Source organism: Apteryx mantelli, chromosome 2 (assembly GCF_036417845.1).
Source record: "Apteryx mantelli isolate bAptMan1 chromosome 2, bAptMan1.hap1, whole genome shotgun sequence".
Classification (NCBI taxonomy): domain Eukaryota; kingdom Metazoa; phylum Chordata; class Aves; order Apterygiformes; family Apterygidae; genus Apteryx; species Apteryx mantelli.
The window spans coordinates 53,790,986-53,812,282 of record NC_089979.1 but is presented as its reverse complement, the minus strand read 5'-3'; the positions used below and the strand labels follow the sequence as shown (position 1 = coordinate 53,812,282).

Here is a 21,297-nt window from a genome sequence, read left to right as displayed (position 1 = left end):
TACAGCCAAATTCTACTGGTTGCAGTTTACAAAGTGGAATTAAATGACTTCCTGCCACCTTTGTGAGTATCACATATTCTGTAAACAAGTGGGGACCACAGGAGTTCCTGTAATAAGGTAGTCCCAGCTAAGTAACTTCTGTGGTCTTTGAGGAGTCACTGCAGTAGCCCAGATTCATCCTATCTATCTCCTTCGTTTACGACCCTAGTATACTCTTATGCTTGGTTCTCACATCTCTGTGCTGTTTGGAGGAATTCATTTTATGAAGAGAAAGCTTGCAGATGCAGAACTTCTAGCAGCAGAACTTGTTATTCCCAAAGACATGACATGACATGCTTTTGTTACACAGTGAGATCAGTTAGAAGACAGGAATAGAGCATTCTACACTAAAGCTTATAAAAATATCATCATCTCAAAGATAATATTATTTTGAAGATATGCAAATCTAAACCTTTCTAATGAAAAAGAATATGATACTCAGCATGGAACAGAAATGACACATACTTATAGTATTAGTAAATAGGCTTCCATCATTAACAGGTTTCTTACTTGTTTGGTTACATGTTCAGACCTGGTGATAGACACAGTGAGAATCTGAATAAAGAAAACAAAGAGTTTCACCTAAAGATGCCGTATAATGTTTGCCGAATATTTTCTGATTCTGATGGCTATTAATTGTTGCTTTACTTTCTGTTCCTGAAGAAATACAAAATGAAGGTGGACCAGAAGACAGGCCTTGTTGAAATGATTATGGATAAACTTGAGGACAAGGATGAAGGAACCTACACTTTCCAGCTTCAGGATGGAAAAGCAACCAACCAGTCCAGCCTTGTCCTCATTGGTGATGGTAAGCTAATCTATGCTTTTGTTTTTTATTGTAGTAGGCTGGAAAAACTATACTAAGGATACCTCAGTTGTCCGCTTCACTTTCCAGTGTTTTCCTGATTCTATAGTAATAAAAGTTCCAGTGGTTTGTCATGTTACAGTGCTTGCCTGCCTCATATAGGACAGAGTGTGTGTGTGAACTACTATTTGTAAAGTGTCTGGAGAAAGGGGAATTGTTTTAGAAATATAAAATATTGCAGTCTGTCATGGTTTGCTTTTCTACAGCTGCAATGAAAATTTCCCAGAATAATGAACTGATGTAAATGCCTGTTCATGTTAGCTAGCAATATATACCTGCACCTCTTAGAATTGCAGCTGCTTGCTGATGCTGCAGTCTCTCTTTTTTTTACTTCCTACTGAGAGTGAGAAGTGGCTGTATGATTGAAAATAACACTTCGTCAGAAGTGACACATGTTAAACTCCTGATGACTGTAAGCAGCTAGGACAGCTGAGTTAGCTGTAATCAAGTTCTGACACTTTCAAATGTTCAGTATTAAGTTTCTGAGTGAAAACTTGACCCTATAGCAGAATTCTCACTGACCTCCAAGGGGGAAGAGTTTCACCTAACTGTTATAACAACATTCAGTGCTGTACAAATGACATACTTTCTTTAGCTATAATTTTTTTCCTGTTTTTAATCCCTAGTGTTCAAGAAGCTGCAGAATGAAGCAGATTTCCAGAGAAAAGAGTGGCACAGGAAACAAGGTGATGATATGAATATTCGTACGAATCACATATATGTTACTTTGTTAAGTATAGTAGTATGTTTATATATGTTAATTTGAAATAGATGTTCTTATTCTGTCTATGCAGTTGCTTGTCTTCTGAAGGAAAAATAGGAAAAAAATGAACACATTAAAATATAACACTATTCTTGGCAAGAAAAACATGTTTGCCTTTGCTTTTGTATTGTGAATACCACTGATGAGATTTTAAAAAATATATCTGTAATTTTAAACAGGTCCTCATTTTGTGGATAAACTGGGATGGGAAGTTACCAGTGATTGCAATGTGCTGTTGAAATGTAAGGTAAGAGGCAAGGAAGTCTTTAGAAGTACAATGTTCAAAGATGTAGTTTGAACTGCCACTGCTTAGATGGGGAGGGAAAGGACTAAAGACATGCCCTTTGCCTTTGTATTCACAATTACATACTGGATAGCGACAGATTCTCTGAAAACACAAAGGCTAATCCTCCTGGTGTGATTGCAGATCATCTGAGACTTAGGGCTGTATCTGTAAAGCAAAAAATAGAGCTCAAAAATAGACAAAGAAGAGGACAGTGGTGAAATCCAAATGATTTGAACTCCAACATACCTGATAAAAATTGTCAGTATAATCAGTAAGCTCTGTTTTCTTTGCAGAAATACAGTATGTCAACAAACAGCAATACATTGGTTGTTCCGTAAAGGATAGAAAGAGAGGGCAGAAGAGAAAGGAAAAGTTCTTCAAGGCAGGGGCTTTGTTATTATTTGGTCGGTGCTTGTCACCATTGGTATTTTGAGACTTGCTAGAGGTGCCTGTGTAGTTTCATAATTCAGGCATTTAACAGAAAGGAGAGACTGAGACGGGGAGTGGGATAGAAGGAATGCAACATTTGTTCTAAAGAGATGAAGAACGTCTGCCTCCAGGCCTTAAAGGTGTTATCATCTGGTAGATCTCCAGTGAGCTCTCTGAAGTGAGTTAGGACCAGCACAGTTCCCTGTGTATTCCCGCACATATTGCAAGCAGGAATAAACAAACTAAAACATTTTGTGCTCCTTGCTTTTTTCAGACAAAACACACTGGCAAATAGCTTAAATTTTTTTCTTCAGGTCTGTCAGATGTCCATCCACCCTTCCATCCATCCATCTGTCCATCCATCCATCCATCCATCCATTCACATCCACCCATCCATCCAGGAACCTGAATAGGAATGAGGGTTCTTTGTGAATTCTGGGACATTCTGATTTTCTTTCTGTTCATGTGTGTAGAAATCCCCTGGACAGGATTCAGTGGTTACCTGGACTCCTTGAGGCTGTTCAAAGCTTTTTCTGCTCTCTTTTTATTCCTTCAGTTTTCCTTCTTGCATCCCTCATTTTACTAGTGAGGCCTGCAACAACATCCTTATAACTCACTGCAATCAAGCTGTAAAGTTTGCTGTTCTTCAGTGTTATCCCAGGATTTATACAGACTAACCTGTGCAGTACTAAGTTCATCTGATCAAATGAACAGAATAATAATGGTGTGGTTTTCATCCTTTTTAGGTGGCTAACATTAAGAAGGAAACACACATTGTATGGTACAAAGATGACAGGGAGATAATGGTAGATGAAGAACATGACTTTAAAGACGGTGTATGTACTCTGCTGATATCAGAGGTGAGTGACTGTCTTTGTTAGCCCTAAACATTAATGTTAATGTTATGACTTTAGATGAAAGATATGATCTAATCTGATATTTCAGCAGAACAATCAAAATAGGAAGTGGGCTTTAAAAATGGAAAAGCTCGCGAGGCGTCTGTATTTTAGCTAAAGCAATTTTCTATCTTTAACTCTGCTAATTCAGGTTATCAGGAAATGATGACAAAAGAGATAATAAGCTTGTCACTTCCTTTTCAGATTAGTTTAACAACAGAATGAGACCACATTTATGTTGTGTGAGTTGCATTAGGAAAGTGTTTGTCACTCGCAGACTTTAAAAGGACCAGGCTCCGCAGCCAGCCGTGAGACTGATCTGAGAGACTTCAGTTCATTACCAGCTTTGCTGCAGATTCTGTGCATGACCTGCATTAACCCCTTAATCCCTCTGAGTCTCAATTCCTCTAACTGTGAAAGGGAAGAAGGGCCAGGGTGCCACGGGGGCCAGGGCCCCCCGGGGCCGGGAGCTGCCGGTGGGGCAGGGCCAGGCCTGGCCGCCAGGGCCCGTCACCCTGCCCCTAGGGAGCAGGGCGCCGGGGAGCCGGGGCAGCCCCAGCCCCGGGGGGCGTCGGGCACTGCCACAGCAGGGGCCAAGGCTGGGTGGGCACCTGCGGTTTGGGGCAGTAGCTCAGCCCAGGCCCTGCAGGAGTCCCTCAGCCAAAAGCGGCTCCCTGGGGCAGGGGCATCAGAGGGCCTCTCCCCACGGCCCCGGTCAGACAGGCCCCCTTGGCCACACCGGCCAAACACCCCAGTGGGGCCACGTGCTGAGGGCCCTTCCAAAGAGTTAGTACCTTGTGAGAGAGAGGATGTATTTCAAAGGCTAAATCTAACCTTTTAAATTCCCATGAGAGAAACAGCAGAGGTATCTACAGTGAAATCTAGATTTCTACAGTAACTACTTTGAATACTGATTTTACTGCTCCTATATTACAGTTTTCTAAGAAAGATGCTGGAACTTATGAAGTCATATTAAAGGATGACAGAGGAAAGGACTCAAGTGAACTAAAGCTCACGAATGCAGGTCAGAGCCACGTTCTGAGTGTTGTAAGTCATACCAGTTTACAGGGTGAATGCTTGCCTGCAAATGAGTTTTTGGTAATATAGACAAATGCATATGTCACTTTCATGTGGTTTTGTTCCTCCTGTGTGTAAGATTGTCTCATTAGAAAACTGATTTTTCAGTACAAATAACGTTTGAATATGGCTTATTGCATTTGGATTATGTGTAATTTTGGGAGAATATTATGACTAAAGCTAAGCAAAATAACACTTTTCACCAGAGGCACATCAGTAGTAAAAGTATACAAGTATAAAAGGAAATTACAGAACTAAATAATTTTAAAAGCTTTCACATTTTTATTATGCTTTCCCATTCTTTTGTTTAGGAGCATTCCCACTCATTGTAGTCACTGTATTTTTAGAATTTCAGTACTACTTATTCTTCCAAGCCAGTGGGGAAAAATTCATATCTATTAGAATGTATATGGATGGGTTAACATACCAACTGAATATTGTAATTTACAGAAAAGAAAAGAGAATGTAGCTCAGTTCAGCTGCAGCAGTATTCATCAAGGCTGTGATTAAATAAAGTCAGGAAATCATGGAATAACAGGCTACATTTCTGCACTACTTAGAATTCTAATATGCTTTTCAAGGTAACTCTGATTTCTCTTTGAAACCTGCTGGGGAGGATATTTCAGAGCCAGTACTTGTGCTTTTACTGACTGTTTGAGCTGCAGGCACAGACTCTTAATCTATGGATTTTATTTCCACAGCTTTTGCGGATCTGATGAATGAAGTATGCAGAAGGATTGGTAAGCATTTAATTCTCTTTTCAGATGAATGACTCATTGTGACACTCCATGAATGGCTGCATAAAAACATATGCTCTTCTTTCAGCTTTATCTGCAACAGACCTGAAAATCCAGAGCACAGCTGAGGGTATTAGACTGTACTCCTTTGTTAATTATTATGTGGAAGATCTGAGAGTAGGCTGGGTGCACAAGTAAGTATGCAAGGGCTTTGCAAAAGTCTGAGTGTTTTTTGCTTTTATAAATTGAACAAAACCTGGATATGTGAGAACTATTGGGCCCAGTTTTCCTTTCATCTTCTCTCATAAGAGAGAAGTCCTGTTAACATCAGTGAATCACACCAGTATGAAACTAGTACAAGATGTACGTCTTGGTGGTGCAGGGCCACCATGCCATCTCTATCACTAGAGTGACAGTCCCATGCCATGTGACGTTGTCAGGGCCATGTTGCTTCAGAGCACTTCCCACATTCCAGATAGGGGCTGCATCTTTCTCTGAATCAGTTTTGAGGAACAACACAAGTAAAAACTGTGGAACTGGCAGGCTTTGAAAAAGGCCAGTACTACTGGTTTAGAGATATCTAGCCTGGAGGTCTGCTTGTCTAGAAGCTGTAACTCACAGGAGCCGGGACAAATGGGCATATCTTCTTAATGCATGGGTTCATGTTTAAGAGACAAAGCAAGCTCCAGCATATGCCTAGGGCAGTAAAATCCATACAACCCTTCCCGTGAGAGCTCACAACCTGATGACAGACAGAAGAATTGAAATTTTTTTACAAGAATTTGAATTCCCTTAAAATTAATGGGAGTTGCATATCCAAATCCATTAGACAGCTTTGAATTCTCAGCCAGGGTAAACAGCTTGCACTGGAAAACCTGGAGACGTAAATAACTTCGATTACTTTAAATCCATTATTAATATTATTGTTGTTTCACTTCCTGTGGACATGGTAGTGGTTAGTCTTTAGGATGGAATCTGAATTACTGATCTTTCAACAAAACTCCATGCAAATGAGGCAGAGAATACCAAGGATATGTTGTCGCATTCTGGCTATAATTATAGGAGCTGATGCTAACCAGCAAAGCTGTCAGAGAAATGAAAGCAGTTTGAAGTTTTCCTGCTGCTTGGCATTGATTTTGACCTGGTATTGCCAGGAGTCCTAAGCATTTCAAAACTGGAAGTGAATATGAAGTAGTCTGGATTTTTTCTCTCTCTTCCTTTTCTGTTTCTTCCTCTCTCTCTCTCTTTCTTTTTTTCTGTTTCATTTTTAGAAACTAATTTTATCTTGGAGCACATTGAATTAATCTAGAAAAATTGTTCTTTGACCCTCTAGTATATTTGAAGTTATCAGTTTAAGGAAAAGTTATTTGGCAAATATCTTTCCCCTCATCTGGGGCAATTAATTGCTTAGCTAGGAAGCTGGAAAACTGGTATTTTTTTGTGGAGGAATATCTTTTTCCACAGGCTGATGTCAAAGTATGTTTATCTGCAAAGGCCAAAGCATGGAAGGGCATCAAAAGACATTTTAACTGGGCAAACACTATTAGTAGCAAAAGTAGTTTTGTTGTAGGTACAGCCATATATACATAGTCTTGTTTTCCCTAAGCAGAAATAAACCTATGCTAAGAAGAGAACGTGAACATCTGACAGACGTCTAGGGCTTAAATTTATATAACTCTTTTATGACTCAGAGAATGAACTAAGATGCATCACTTTTCTGCAAACTTTGAGGAGAGCTAGAGCTTGAAGGGAAAATTCTGTCCTGTGAATTCTGCCCCTTTGGTCTTTAGCAAGAATTTGGCTTCAAAAATTTCAAAATATGGTGGCATACCATAGCACCTTGGAAAACATTTACTAACAGCAGATGTATTCAGTGAGTCAACATGAGCAAATCCTACTTATACTCCCATAAAATGAAAGGATAACATTGTTCTGTATTTTTCAGTGATGCCCAGATTAGATTTACAGACAGGGTTAAGACTGGTGTCACTGGGGAGCAGATCTGGTTGCAGATCAATGAGCCAACTCCACAAGACAAAGGCAAATACACAATGGAACTCTTTGATGGTAAAACAGGACACAAAAAGACAGTGGATCTTTCTGGACAAGGTAGGTCATTCGGCCTATTAATATCATCTGTATGTGAGCATTACATCGTGGCAGGACAGGAGCATCTGTAGCAGGATCTTGCTACAGACCCATTACCCATTGGGTTGTAGGGTCTCTATGTGTGCCTTGCAGCTCAGCAGCCTGGCAGCGTTTGTGGAGGAAGAGCATAAATCATTTGCCCCAACCTCTGCTCTCAGGTCATAAGTTACAGACTAGGTTTTCCTATTCCAAATATCAGCTTGCAGTTTGCCTTAGTGTTGCCCAGTAAGATGCCAGCTCAGTTTCTGGGATATGTTACAAAAACCCTTGTGTTTCTGGCATTGATTGGCAATTTTAAATACAAGCTGTAGCATTGAATGACCTCTATATCTCACCCTTCCAAGTAGTATTTGGAAGAGGAAGTGAGGGACAAGTTTGTTCTGTTACTTTCCCCGCACGTACTTCTTTGAAGGATATAATAAGGCTCCTTATTCTTTGAAGATGTCAAGACTGGTCCCTTTCATCAACATAATGAAGCAATGTTATGGGAACAGCTAAAATTATTCGGATTGATTTTTGGAAGCTTTTTCTCTGAGAGAGCTCTCAGATCCTAGGAAACAGATGAGCTGCTTCTGAACTGCTGACTCTCTGTCCACAGCAGTTGCCATCCTTGAAGCTTCACACTGGGTGTGCAAACTCTGTGTAAGGGGATAGCTTTATAATCAGCTCCATACTGCTCCTTCTGTACTCTTTCCCCAGTTTCTGAGAAAAGATATTCCCTCTTCCCTTTCGAAGGGGGAGAGGTTGGCAACTTAGACAGAATTTAAGAAAGACAGAACAGTTTGCAATACCAAACTGGTTTGTTCATGGCATCAGCAGGATGCTTCAGAGCAGATGTAAAAAATACTTGGAAATAATACATCTCTTGTATCCTGTAATCTATATTAATGTGGTACATTGTGTGTTTTTTCCAAGTTTTGTGAGGCAATTTCATCCTATCAGTCTCCTATCTCTTTGTGTTAAAGCCTGACTTTCAGAAGAAAAAAATGTATGTTTATGTGTGCATGTGTATATATAATAGCTCTCATGTACAAGACTGCCTTTATCAGTTAAATCATTCAGCATTTTAAGGCTTATACCATATTAAAACAGGCATCAATACATTAATGTTTCTTTAATGTTTCTACATTTTAAGTTTGTCTACATTTTAAATTTAAACTTGTGATGACCCATCTATGAACCTACCTTTAAAATCAACTTTTCTCTTTACAAAGCATTTGATGAAGCCTTTGCTGAATTCCAGAGATTAAAGTAAGTACTGTGCCATCTAAATACAGTAATGGCATCCATAAAATAAAAACTATATTTATGTTTATTTTGTGTTAGAGATAAAAATATACTGTGAAACAAATACTAGTCCTACAGAAGCCTGTAGGAGTTTTGCATTTGAATTCTTTAGTATAACTGTTATATAACACGTTGGTAATAAAGGAAAAACAGTATTGTCAAATGATGAGATTTTCTTTAATTGATTAAAAGCAGTTAAAAAGAAAAGGTATTTTTCAGTCACTCTAAGTAAACCTCAAATGAAATCTCTTTTTGTTTCTCTCAACTCCAGGCAAGCTGCAATTGCAGAAAAAAGTAAGTGGGCCTTCTTTGACAATAGTTATAACAAATTGTTTATAAAGGCTTTTTTCCTGTCCTGAAGGTTGTGTGTTGGGAGAGAGAGAGCATGTATACATGTGTGTATATGCACAAGCACATCCTAATACTAGTTTGTTCTTACACCAAGGAGAAGCAAGGAAAGTAACCTTTCAGTGGCACTAATTATGGGTCACATCATTGATTTTTCCAGTCTGAGCTCCTGTTCCCATTACCAGTTAGCCTTCTCTAAAAGTTATTATTATTGCTGAGATGTCTCATGCATGTTCTCTGGACAAAAATCACTTTGTTTTGAAAGCTGGAGGAAATCACTCAGCTAGTTTTGAACTATCTATCTAAAGTGTTAAATGGCTGTGTACCATATACAGAGATGCTGTGGGTAAGAAAGCCGTACTAGCTTTTATATGGCTGAAAACTAGATCTTCAGATCTCTTGATACTTTTGCATTTAAAAGTGTCAGTTCCAACATAATAATTAAAACAAAAATTATCAATTAATAAATCAGTCATTAGAAATCAGACTGAGTTATTAAGCTCTATCTTCTTCCTATTTATTTGCACAAAAATGCATGGAAAATGTAACACCTCAAAAAATTCCCCCACTGAAGATTTCTTTCAGACCTGTATAGAAATGAGGACAGACTGATTAGAGATCTGAGCTAACTCCTCAGTGGACGTACACTCCAAATAGGATGGACATTGGGAATGTACAATAATACCTACTAGTCCCAGCTGAGACAACATGAAGGGATCAGTAGCCCTACCGTAAGCCACTCATTTCTGACTCTGAACCATTCATATGGGACTATACATTACTTGATGTAATATAGCCATGTTTCTGGTTTCATCAGGTTATTTACTCCAAACCACATATTTTACAGAATGGGGCATTAGCAGCTGTGATGAAAGGAACTCTCTGTGTAGTCATTTCCGTCCTCTGCCAAGCTCCAAGACTTAAAACTAACACAATCCATATCCCAGATTGAGTGCATCAAAGGCTGCATGCACTCAGCTTAGTTTTATTTATGTAAGATTGCTATAGGACTTTGAAATTAAAGCTGTAGACCAGATTTTGATCTCATTTACACCCAAATACATCTAAACAAAGTGGTGGAATTTCACTGCTGTCAGCAAGATTGGAATCTGTCCTTGCATTTAGATCAAAGCCTATCTCCACTGTTGTTCATCTCTTTTCATAATCACAAAGTTTTTAGGTTATGGCATGGAAAATTTAGGGCACCAGATCCCAAAAATTCAGATTTTTTTGTGCATTCAGAAGTAACACTGAATTAATTGGTGGCAAAATCTGCAGGACAGAGCCATGTACTTTAATTTCCCTCAGTAAGTGACTGACAGCCAGCTATTAACACATCTTTTGCTGTGAATTTAATGTTATTTTAAGTCCAAATGGTGTGCTAAGAATGCTGAATAATTCTCTCCATGTGCATATACTAGAGACAAGTTGTACAAAAATAAGATAAAAGGAGAGAATTAGAGGGGAAACAAAATCTGGGTCAGAGTAGATTTTGAAACATTAAAGAAAATTATGCTCATGTATTTTCAGATCGTGCACGGGTACTTGGAGGTTTGCCCGATGTTGTCACCATCCAGGAAGGCAAGGTACAGTAAATTAACTGAAGCTTTATACAACAACCAAACAGCTTGAATACCTTTCAACAATGGAAAAATATTCACCTTTTTTAACAGGTTCCATCTTCGAAATCTGCTACATTATTTATTCATTTCCTGTCTTCTGTATATAATTCAACAGTCTTGGACAGATGGTTTTATTTATTTATTTATTTTCTTAAGCATTAGATAAAAGTGAGATGACAACTCAAGTTGAGACAAAAACTCCTTATGTAACCACCTCTTTAAAAATTCATGCCCAGGTTTCACAGTTAGATTTTTGTAACAAGGTATCAGGGAAGGTTTCATTCCTTTTTTTACAAGATAGCTAGTCATTCTGTAGCTTATGTAGTTAAGTTTCTCAAGACATGGCAAGACAGTCAGACGCAGAAAGGTTGGTTTTTAAATAGTTTAAAACATATAACCCATTCTAGTTCAATTCTTTTCTAGACAAAAGGAGAAAGTCTTCTCTATTTCATCAGGGTAAACAGGAAGGAAGTCAAAAGAAGTCACTGATATGACACTGGATTATATTAGTTAGCAGAGTTTAGCTGAAAGATTATCATAAGGTGCTATCAGAGGAATGTGGCTACATTGGTGCTTGAGCACAGAACAGATGAATGAGGAAGCCTTTTCTAATCTGGTAACTATTTCCCAGCACTCTACTTCTACAAGATTTTGCATAATAATACTGAGACCAAGAATTGTCTGCCGTTCACTTCCCTTTGGTCAGCCACTAGCCACTTCCTGTTTGAAATGTGCATGAATGTCGAAATAAGGTGTGTGAATGGAACTGAAAAACTGTAACGTGACAACTACAGTAAGGCAGCTTCCTCATACTTACAGCTTTAGCTGGCTGTAGGTCAGCTGAGTCAAAAGCGTTTGATTATAAGCTGAACAGAAATATTAAGAATCTAAAATCTTGGCCTGAATTGCCTTGCAATGCAAGATATAGCATTGCTGACAGGTAGTGGACTGAAGCAGTTCTGGGAAAATTAAGTATCTTGGCGTTGTAAAAAGAAATAACATTTGATAAGACCTTTCATTAAGAGATTTAGCAATTTATGGGAATGCTGTAAAAATAGGAAGTTCTCATATATGTATTGTAACTGCAGAACTGTGGGTAGAAGACAAAAAGAAATGGAATGAATTTGCAGATTTTCTGCTAAAACTGCTTTTGCTTGAAGATGAGATTCTCATACTGCTTTGGCAGGGGATAAAATTTGGGTGGTTATTGTCTGTTTTAAGCTTTCTGCCAAAGGAGAGTTGAAATGAAGTCATATGGAAGAGTATGAGCTCACTAAATCAAAATGTGGAGAGTTTATGAAATGAGAAATTGTAAAAAACAAGTTGCAAAATTTTACCCAGACACACATTGTCCATGATAGCAAGAACACTTGTGATGTTTGAATAAGTTACTGAAAAACTTCCAGAACTCAACACAAATATCCTTGACCTTATGTTTCTGGATTCAATAGCTGATCTTTTTGAGAAAGAGAATAGGACAGAGAGTGATCAGGGAAAACAGTGCTTGTCTGGGTGTTGTTGGCTCATCTGTCTAATGTTTGCATATATGCTGGAGAGAGGCGATTGCAGTCCTCTATATCTGTTGTGTAATTCATCCAAATTGCACAGTCATCAAGGTTTCTGAAAAAGAGTAAATGAGGTAGTAGAGGACTCACAATTGCAAGCTTTGATTCTGAATCCAAGTGTGTACATAACTATAGAGCTATATGAACAGATTGGTATCCCTTGAATTTCAAGCATATGCATGCCTCAAACTTAAACTTAACACTATGACTGTGATGCTATTTACTGAATTTTTGCATGTGAGCTGAAGTATATGTGTGAGAATACATGAACCAGTGTTATTCCAGTGCTAACCAAACAGTGTTCCAGATGGCCTAAGGGGCTTCCACTGATAGACATAAATGCTCTTCAGCACTGTGATATAATTAGAAAAGGCTAAGTATCAGTCATATTAGGGAGGAATTTGAACTAACAGGAGGTACTAGTAGAAGTTTTGCGTACAGCTGGCCAAATTAACCTAAGTGGCTGTTCAAACCAAGTAAGGCCTGTAGCTGGGTAGGGGACTTTATTTTTAAAGGAGACTTAGGATTCTGACAGACAGGCACTTGCAAACCTAGATGCAACATGTTACATCCTTCTGTTCACCAATTCTTCGTTCTACCCTTCTGCCAGGTGTTACTGCCCTCACAGCTAGCCTGGGAGAAGGGAGCTTTAGCTGCTTTACTTCACACACTGGCATCATAGCCCAGATTGCCCATGAATGTGGGTTTGTGCTAATATGCAAGAGGAACAGCAATACCTGAAATACAATGACACAGTCCCCTCTGACACCTGCACTACTCTTGTGATAATCTGCAATGAAAGGCAGAAAAGGTAGTGGGGGACAGAAAGGTCTGGACTTGCAGCAGCAGGTTGCTCCAAGTGCACACACATCAGTGCCACAGGTCCGGACTTGTTTGTGACTTTCTGTGTGGAGCTCTGAAACCCTGGGATCTGGTTCAAAGAGGTGGGGACTGCACAGGGTTTTTGTGATAGAACAGATACTGAGGTAGAACAGATACTTCCATTCCCTTACCATGACATCTAGACAGATTTCTAGTCCTTTTTTTCCTGACAATCATCAGAGCCAGACAAGTACTAGAAAAGGGGAATTTTCTTGAAAGGCAAAATTGCCTCTTTCCACTCAGGAGGAGCAGGACAAAATAATTTGTGCTTTTCACTGGGATAAGGATTTCAGGATGAATACAGCATTATAATCAGTGGGTTTTGTGAGTAATAAGTATACAAACACATCAGTGAACAGTTTCCTGCCCAAAGGACAAAAAATCTAAACCAGATGGGAGTAGTCACAATGGGCAATCACTTTTCCTTGGCTAAGGCTCCATGATCTTGGAATCACCTTCCAGAAAATGCTAATATGAATAAAGATCTCACCATCTGCACAGTGAATGATAAGAAACATCTCTGCACATTAGTAACCAGGAAATAAATAATAAGAGTTGGGAACATCAAAAGAGGAGCACTGCTGTCAAACAGGAGCTAGCGATGCAAGGTTAAGCAAAACACAGCTATTTCAAGGAAAGTTTTAGAAGAAAAAAGGGTTATCACTGCTCCTGCATCTCTTTGAATTAAGGAAAACTGACACTACTTCAAACAACTGAGGTTTCAATGATGCCACTAATAGAGCTACCTAAGTCATAGACATCAGCTCATTAAGATCTTTGAGTGGCAATTGGGACAACTCAGTAGTGACCTGTTGCTTGTTAGAGAATCAGGACACAATAAAGAAATACTGAGTACTGGAAGGGACCCAGACATAATGTCTGGCCAAGGCTGAGGCTGAGGCTGAAGGTATGTTTGTATGGAGAGAGTTAAGGAAGAGGGGGAAATGCAAAACCTCTTGTGTTCCCCATTTTTTTCAAAAAGTTGGACTGATACGACTGAAAACCGCCTTCACACCAGTGGGCTATGAGACAAGGGTTTTAAAAGTCCCACACAGTCACCAACTGCAGCCACTGCAAGAAATCAGATAGAGGCCATTTCCAACAGGTGTCAACCACCTCACGCTCAGAACATGTCTTTGGTACCAAGATATGTGTGTTGTTGACGGAACAAAGACTTCCCCCTCCCTTTTGTTCTCATTTTGATCCTTAGGAGATGCAGGGTTGATTTGATTTTGATTTTCTTGAGAGAGGTAGAAAAATGCTTTGTTTTTATAGAGGTATCTATTTTCTATTTATCCATTTCCATAGCTTTATGGGTGTATCTCTTCTGTCCCATCTTCCACCATTACACTAACAGATATGAAGTAGAGAAATAGAGGGAAGTTAGCCTGTGAAATAGATTTCTCACGGTTCATTTTTATCATGAGTGCATATAGGGCTAACAATGTGAGGTCTTTTCAGTTGTCTATTTTTGACATATTTTTATCAAGATCCTTTAAGAAAATAGAAGAGAAACTTGATTCCAGTTCTTCCTCTTAGTCCATGCCTCATGTAACACTGAAGAACATTTTCTCTGTAGTAAAAATTCATCAAATTCTCTAGAGGAAAAAGTTAGATTCTGCTTTGAATCACATTTTAAGTTCAGACCAATGTACTGTTTAATACTGAGACATAATTGCTTCCTTCCTAAAGAAAGGTCCATAAAAAGGTCTACGTACCACTGAAGTAAGCTTTTTCACATTTGACTTTCTGTGTGATGTTCACTTTTGCAAACTCTTTTAGGAAGATTCCCATAGCATTATGATGAGAGGAGGGGATAACAGTTACAGTGAGGAAGGGAGCATAAACAAGACTCCAGGACTTTAAGTCTCTTGGGAGAGATAGCAGTTAAACAGGATTACAATATTATGATATACTAACGCTTCAGACCCCCCAGGTCTTTGTTTAGTAGGTCTGGGGTAATTAGACTTCATTCACAAGGGATTTTCTTCATTCTTAAAAGGACAGCATTTGCTCCAAATGTGACAGTCTTAATGTTGTGTCTGTATCCTAATTTAATTTTTGATGTAGTACTTTCTTTATTATTTAAGAATCAAGTTGATTATTGATGTTGAAGTCTACAGCATTCTATGAGATTAAATGTATAAGTATCTCCCAAACATTAATTTCTTGGTTGACAATGACAAAGAAAAGAAAAAAATAAAGGAGTCCTGATCATCGTGTGCACACTAGACTTGCTAGCCTGCAGAAGCTGTTCATCTGCAAGTGATCTCTCCAACAGCTGACTTTCTGACGATGAAGAGGCTTCCTTCAGCCAGTTAAGAATGGATTCAGCGCTTAGGAACCTTGCTAATCACGGAGGGAAATACTTGTATGAGCACCAAATAAACAATAAAGCCTGTATCGATTTCAGATAAAAATACTTTATAGGACTGTGTAAAACAACTCAAGTCTGTTGGAAGAGCTGTTGGGGCATAGTTTAGAATGATCCTAAATTAAACAAATTGTTCCAGGGACACTTTGTTCTTAGTTACTATTAAAAAAAAAAAAAGAGCTATGCTTTCTTTACTTCTGTGGCAAATGTATTGTGAGCTTAACCTGAAAAAATCCATCTGATAGATCTTCAAATTCTTATTTTGGGTCTAACACAAATGCAGATAATATCTAATTTTGTATTAAACAGTATGCATGGAGGAAGTCCTACTAATGATCCTGAGAGCAGAGAAGAGAGTACATAAAATATTGAAAGGTTTTAATGGAGCTTTTGAATTAATTGAGTTCCTCCTTTCCTTTAGGATAGATAAGACTATGACAAAAATTATTGATCACTGATGACGATGTGCATCCATTTACCAACAGTAGGGAAGCTAAATGAGGATTTGTGTGGAACATTTGGAGAATTATGCATCAAAACATACAGTAAATATTTACTCTTACATGTAATGCTTTTGTACTTTTTCTATAGGCACTTAATCTTTCTTGCACTGTCTGGGGAGATCCTGCCCCAGAGGTCTCATGGCTGAAGAATGAGAAATCATTTGTATCAGATGCTAATTGCATCCTGAAATTTGAATCTGGAAAAAATGTCAGCTTTACCATTTCTGCTGTGTCCACACTCGACTCTGGGAAATACAGCATTGTGGTGAAGAACAAGTATGGCACAGAGACCAGCGATGTCACTGTAAGTGTGTTCATACCTGAGGAAGAGGCAGAATCTGAACAAGAGAAAACTAAAGATAAGAAAAAGAAAGTGTGAATTTAAGACTAGGAAACGGAAGTGTGGGGGAGATTTTGGATGAGACACTGACATAATCTGTGTGTGTAAATTGCCTTCTGCTTTAGCAGGTAGTCTTGGATTTTTCCATTCACTTCACTTGTGTTTGTAGTACACTATTTGTGCCTGGGAAAACAGTGCCTTTCCTAAGTATTTACTAAATGCTAACTTCACAGAATCTAGCTGGGCCGTCTTCAGTTAGGCTAAACGCATGCTGGCCATAAACTCAAGTCCACAATTTGACCCTTTTTCTGGAGCATTTGACCATACAACACAAATCAAAAGGGTGAAGAAGCATTTCAGCAGAGGCAACTAATAAAGTAGATGGAAAGGCAAAGAATGATCAAGGCATTTTTGAGCAGCAGTTTAGATTTGTTCCAACTTTGGTAAAGTAGAATAGATGGAATGTGTTAGAAAATTACATAATAGAGAAATTAGTGCTGGTTTTTGTCTACATTAAGACCTCTTTGTACTGCTGTGTTAACTTAGGGAGGCCTTAATATGGGTGTAATTTACATCCATAAATATTGTTTATTCTGCCCAATTGGGGTAAAAGTACTGTAATATAAGCAAAAATTAGAGTCAGGAGGCCAGAATACTAACATGTGAGTGTGTCACCAAAAATGTATGAACTCTCTATGTTCACAAATAAATGGAATTCACTTATTTCATTCTATCATAAGTTTGTTTCACTGTGTCTTATTTTACTAGTCACGGCTCTGATAGTTGTTCACGGTATCATAATATCTTAACCCTTTCACTACTGTAATTACTTCTAGCTTTCCTTTAGATCTATGTTAATCTTCACTGTACTTTTCACTACAAAGCCCACAGTGGCATCACTCCACATATTTCTGTCCAGACCTTCACTGCTTCATATTTCAACTCAAAAAGGTATGTTTTTGCAAATTCAGGCACAGGATTTGTCTCATGGGATTCAGTGGGCCTGCTCATGAAATTTGATTTAAGGGTGTTAGGTAAGTACTTTGTTAGACTGAGACTTCAGTTAGATAATTGTATCCAAAACTAGCACTGGATATCAGAAATAACATATTTCTTAAAGAACTTTTGAAGCTACAGAAAGAATCTTTGCTGGAACCTAGAAAAAAAAAGAGTGTTTTTTTTCAGACAAAAATGTTTCAGAAAAAGTAGTCCAGATCTTTGATCTCTGATGTTTTCTTCTCACTTATATAGATTAAAAACTCCATGTCAGCAATTTTACAGCAGTGCCGCTGATTATTACTAGTGCAGAATGCAGTCCATCCTGTTGGATCTTTAGCAGTTATCAACCCTATTGCTGTTTAAGAGAATCACGTGCCAGGGAAACATTGATTTCTTTTCAGAACTGCTCTCACCACAGCACAATTCTTCACATCAAAATCTGAAGAACTAATATATATCTATTCCGTGTTTTATGCAAGCATGATCTGTGTGCACCTTCCACACACCTTCTCTTGTCATTTTTAACCATTGTGATGGCACAAATCCTGCTGTTCCTCAGGCATTCATCTTGCTGCAATATTGACATTTCTGTGAGGATCACACTAGTAAGTGCTGCACAGCTAATGCTCAGTTAAATCCTTGCCATCTGAGGCTTACTGTTAGTTGTAGCTAATGTGAAAGGCCTTGTGGATGCCAGAAGGAGTCCTTAATCTCTAGTCCATGCAAAATTAAGAGTTGATTTTTGCTGGTGTTGTGTTTAAAATGAGGTCTGTGTCTTTTCAAACAATTTGAGTACTGAAATACATGCACTATAAAACCAAAACCTATCTGAGCCCAGGTTTCCTCAAAAAAATCCAGAAAGTAACAAATGCAGCAGTTTTCAGTTGGAAAAAGGCTGGTGTGTGGTCAGTTCAAAACCTGCTAAGAAATCAGCTGAAATCTTGCTGAGTCTGAGTTTGCCTTTTTGTCTTGTTTGTGCTCAAAACACAAGTGAAATGTCCTGCATGCAAAGCCCTCAGAGATCAGGACACCCTAAGAAAGAACAAAAACCTCAGTGAAACAGAATCAGCAAGTTTTGCATGGCTCAGATAACAATAGATTCAACATAGTTATCAATGTTGAAAGTGGGGATTTTTGCAATTTTTGAACAGAGTTCTTTGATCAGTTTCTATAAAAGGCTAATGATTATGATCTTAACCATTCAAAAATATATTTTTATAATAATTATAGTAAATGCTTTCAATTACAAAACTGATAACAGTCAGATTTAAAGCTTCTGACCCACCAAAACATTTTAGCATGTACTTAACTTCATGCGTGAATAGTACCACTGGTTTCAAAGGACACATTACATTTATCTGGTGTAAAGCATATTTTTTTACAGAATGGATTTCACATCAGTGTGATTTTTAACATAAAATTATGTGAAACTAATGTGTTTTCAGCACTTCACATAAACAATATATGTGCTAAGTTTCCATGTGGTCTTACCTCCTAAAATATTTCGACCTCAAATATCAATCTTAATGAGATTACTACAATTTTAAGGTTTAAGTGTGTAATTATGTACATTAATGAATCATGGTCTCAGTTATAAAAATAGCTCAGACTTTATTTAGTTACAACAACTATGTATTAGACAAAGTAAAAATGTTTCTTAATTTTAATTTTCAAAATATGAGAATACTAGTAATTTAAGATATACCATGCTTTCTGAGTTTAAAGAAGAACAGTTGTCAAACTATTTGATAATGTCACTCAGCGTGATATGAAGCCAACCCAAGGATGATAAGCAGGTCATTCCATCTTGGTCCCAGAATGTTTACTATAAAAGCAACAGTGTCACATCTGTTGTCCAGCCTCAAGAGTGCAAACAAGAATATGACTTGCTCCTTGCAATAGCTGATAACTGATCTTTATTACATAGCATTAGCATATTTTTAATAATGATTGCATTTGGCAGCAGTTTGTTTCTTCTACTTTATCTTCAAAAATCTATCCTTATGCCTCCCATTTGGCAGAACTGCAGGGAAATACAACAAATGGATCATTTCCCAGATAATAGGCAGGATCCTGTTTCTCTTTGCTTCAGGAGATATGTATCCCTGAAAGTTAGCGTAATAGTGACTTTCAAGTGTATTGCTGCCAGGGATTCAGTTATGGCAGTTTCAGACAAAATTTGTGATGCATCCACATTTCTTGCCTGTGCATTTTTTGTTCTTGCTTTGCTTCAGGTGGTTGTGATTCCTATGTCAGGACAGACTGACATGGCTAAGCATGCTGCTAGTGCCCAAGGACATAATCAAAATCATATAACTGTAGCTAAAAAGAAAAAATCAACTACAACAAACAAACAGGAGAAAGAAGGGAAAAAGAAAGGTAAGAATACTTTCACCTTTATGGACTACTGCTCCAAGAAAAAAACTGTTAAACATTTTGCACGTAATAGTCTGTGCAGATCATTACTTCTTAAGTCCCAAACAATCAAGTTTATGGTGTTCTCTTATTCCACAACAAATGCAAAGTACAAATTGGCTGGCTAAACCTCAGTGAAAGAGACTTAAATCAACACTTTTAAATCAACATTTCACTGAGCTATGAGTTCTCACCTTGGCTCAGCTGAATGATGAAAATTTAAGAAGCCATAATAACACTGTCAAATTTCTGAATCCCGAGGAAGGAGTTCCTGACCATTTATACATACACAGATTGAGTGCTTTTCCAAAGTGAAACTCATTTAGGCACTTTGAAAAAAAATTGGTCTTTGCTAACTGGGGGACCATAAGTGCCAAAGCATTCCAGAAAACCTTGACTATATAGCTACTATGTGAGATCGATCTATTATTCTCTCTTACTTTTACCTCTATGCTGAATGGTAACGTTGAAATTATAGGTGACCATTTCTCTGCCCTATTTAGAGAAAGAGTGAGAGGTAAAAATTTTTTGGCGATTCAGCATTCTTGTATTTTACAGAGTTTTACTGTTCTTTTAAACTCTTATTATATAATTACTATTTGGACACTGATTTATTCTTCACAATTACAATTCCCTTGTGTAGAACATTTTAGCTCCAAATAAGGCTAAAATCCCAACGTTTTTAGTACATCTGTTTTATATATCTTTGCCCAACTCAGTATTTTTTCTTTGTATACAGGGTATGTATGTGTTTTATCATTGCTGACAGACCATATTATACTCTTATTTCCCCTGCCTTCTTCTCCTGAGGCAATAAGAAGTATCTAACTGCATTTCTTTCCTCTCTTGCCTTACTGGTAAGGGTAACTGGACATTTCTGAGCAGTCCTGTAAATGTGATGACCTGCACAAGAAACAATTATTTATTTGAGTAAATGTTTGCAGGTTTGATCTGTTAATCTCTTGAATTACCACAAAGACCTGGGCTTGCTTTTGGCTCTATGAAAAATGGTAACATAATTTGTAACGCCAAATCTTTCTAAATGGGTATGGAAAGAGGAAAAGAACATAGTAAGGTCATAAACAATGCTAAAGCAAAATCTTAGTCTACATACCTCTATGTTAAGCTGAGCATAGGCAATATATGAGAAATTGTATTACTTCTCCTAAATCAGATTTTATTAAGCCACATGTAGAGGAAATTATTGCTACAGAAGATACACCTGATCCACCTGATCCAAATGAAATCCCTACAGTGGAAACAGAAAAGGATACAGAAAACAACCAGCAAGCAGCAAAGGAGGCTGATGGGAAGACTACAGTAGCAGAGGTCATCCTTTAGCCCACAGAAAGCTTGGATAGGTGGGGAAAGAAACCCTGGAAAAAGAGCCTTAAGTAAAATTATGCTGTTCTTGTGATCTTGTTATGATCCAGATAATAAGTTCAAGCTGGAATTTCATGGGTGGTAAACTAGCCATATTATTTTAACACAAAAATTTTAGTGTTTTTTATAACATTTGTAATAGCTTCACAATTTCAAATGTGTAGTAGCTGTGCATTTACATCTTGGATTAACAGATTAACTGTATTGCATTCATTTATAAGTCTCCTGATAATTACTCATGTATTGAAATGTGATTTTAGTTACTAACAAAATCTCCATGAGAAGCAGAGGTTATTAGAACAAATCTTGTCAAGAACTGACATATTTACTAGTCTGTAA

At 37.9% G+C, this 21,297-nt stretch overlaps 1 protein-coding gene across 1 annotated transcript in view; it reads left to right on the top strand.

Moving 5' to 3' along the window:
- MYOM1 (myomesin 1) overlaps positions 1–20,994 on the top strand; it is a 77,142-nt gene extending 56,148 nt beyond the window's left edge. Inside the window, exons 26-39 of the mRNA XM_067292354.1 lie at positions 703–847; positions 1,531–1,590; positions 1,847–1,914; positions 3,129–3,242; positions 4,215–4,302; positions 5,057–5,095; positions 5,181–5,286; positions 7,038–7,201; positions 8,455–8,491; positions 8,799–8,821; positions 10,406–10,461; positions 15,910–16,125; positions 19,395–19,539; positions 20,750–20,994. Coding sequence (XP_067148455.1) covers positions 703–847; positions 1,531–1,590; positions 1,847–1,914; positions 3,129–3,242; positions 4,215–4,302; positions 5,057–5,095; positions 5,181–5,286; positions 7,038–7,201; positions 8,455–8,491; positions 8,799–8,821; positions 10,406–10,461; positions 15,910–16,125; positions 19,395–19,539; positions 20,750–20,916 — 1,428 coding nt within the window. The 3' untranslated portion in view covers positions 20,917–20,994. The remainder of the gene's footprint in view (positions 1–702; positions 848–1,530; positions 1,591–1,846; positions 1,915–3,128; positions 3,243–4,214; positions 4,303–5,056; positions 5,096–5,180; positions 5,287–7,037; positions 7,202–8,454; positions 8,492–8,798; positions 8,822–10,405; positions 10,462–15,909; positions 16,126–19,394; positions 19,540–20,749) is intronic.
- The last annotated feature ends 303 nt before the right edge of the window (positions 20,995–21,297 follow it).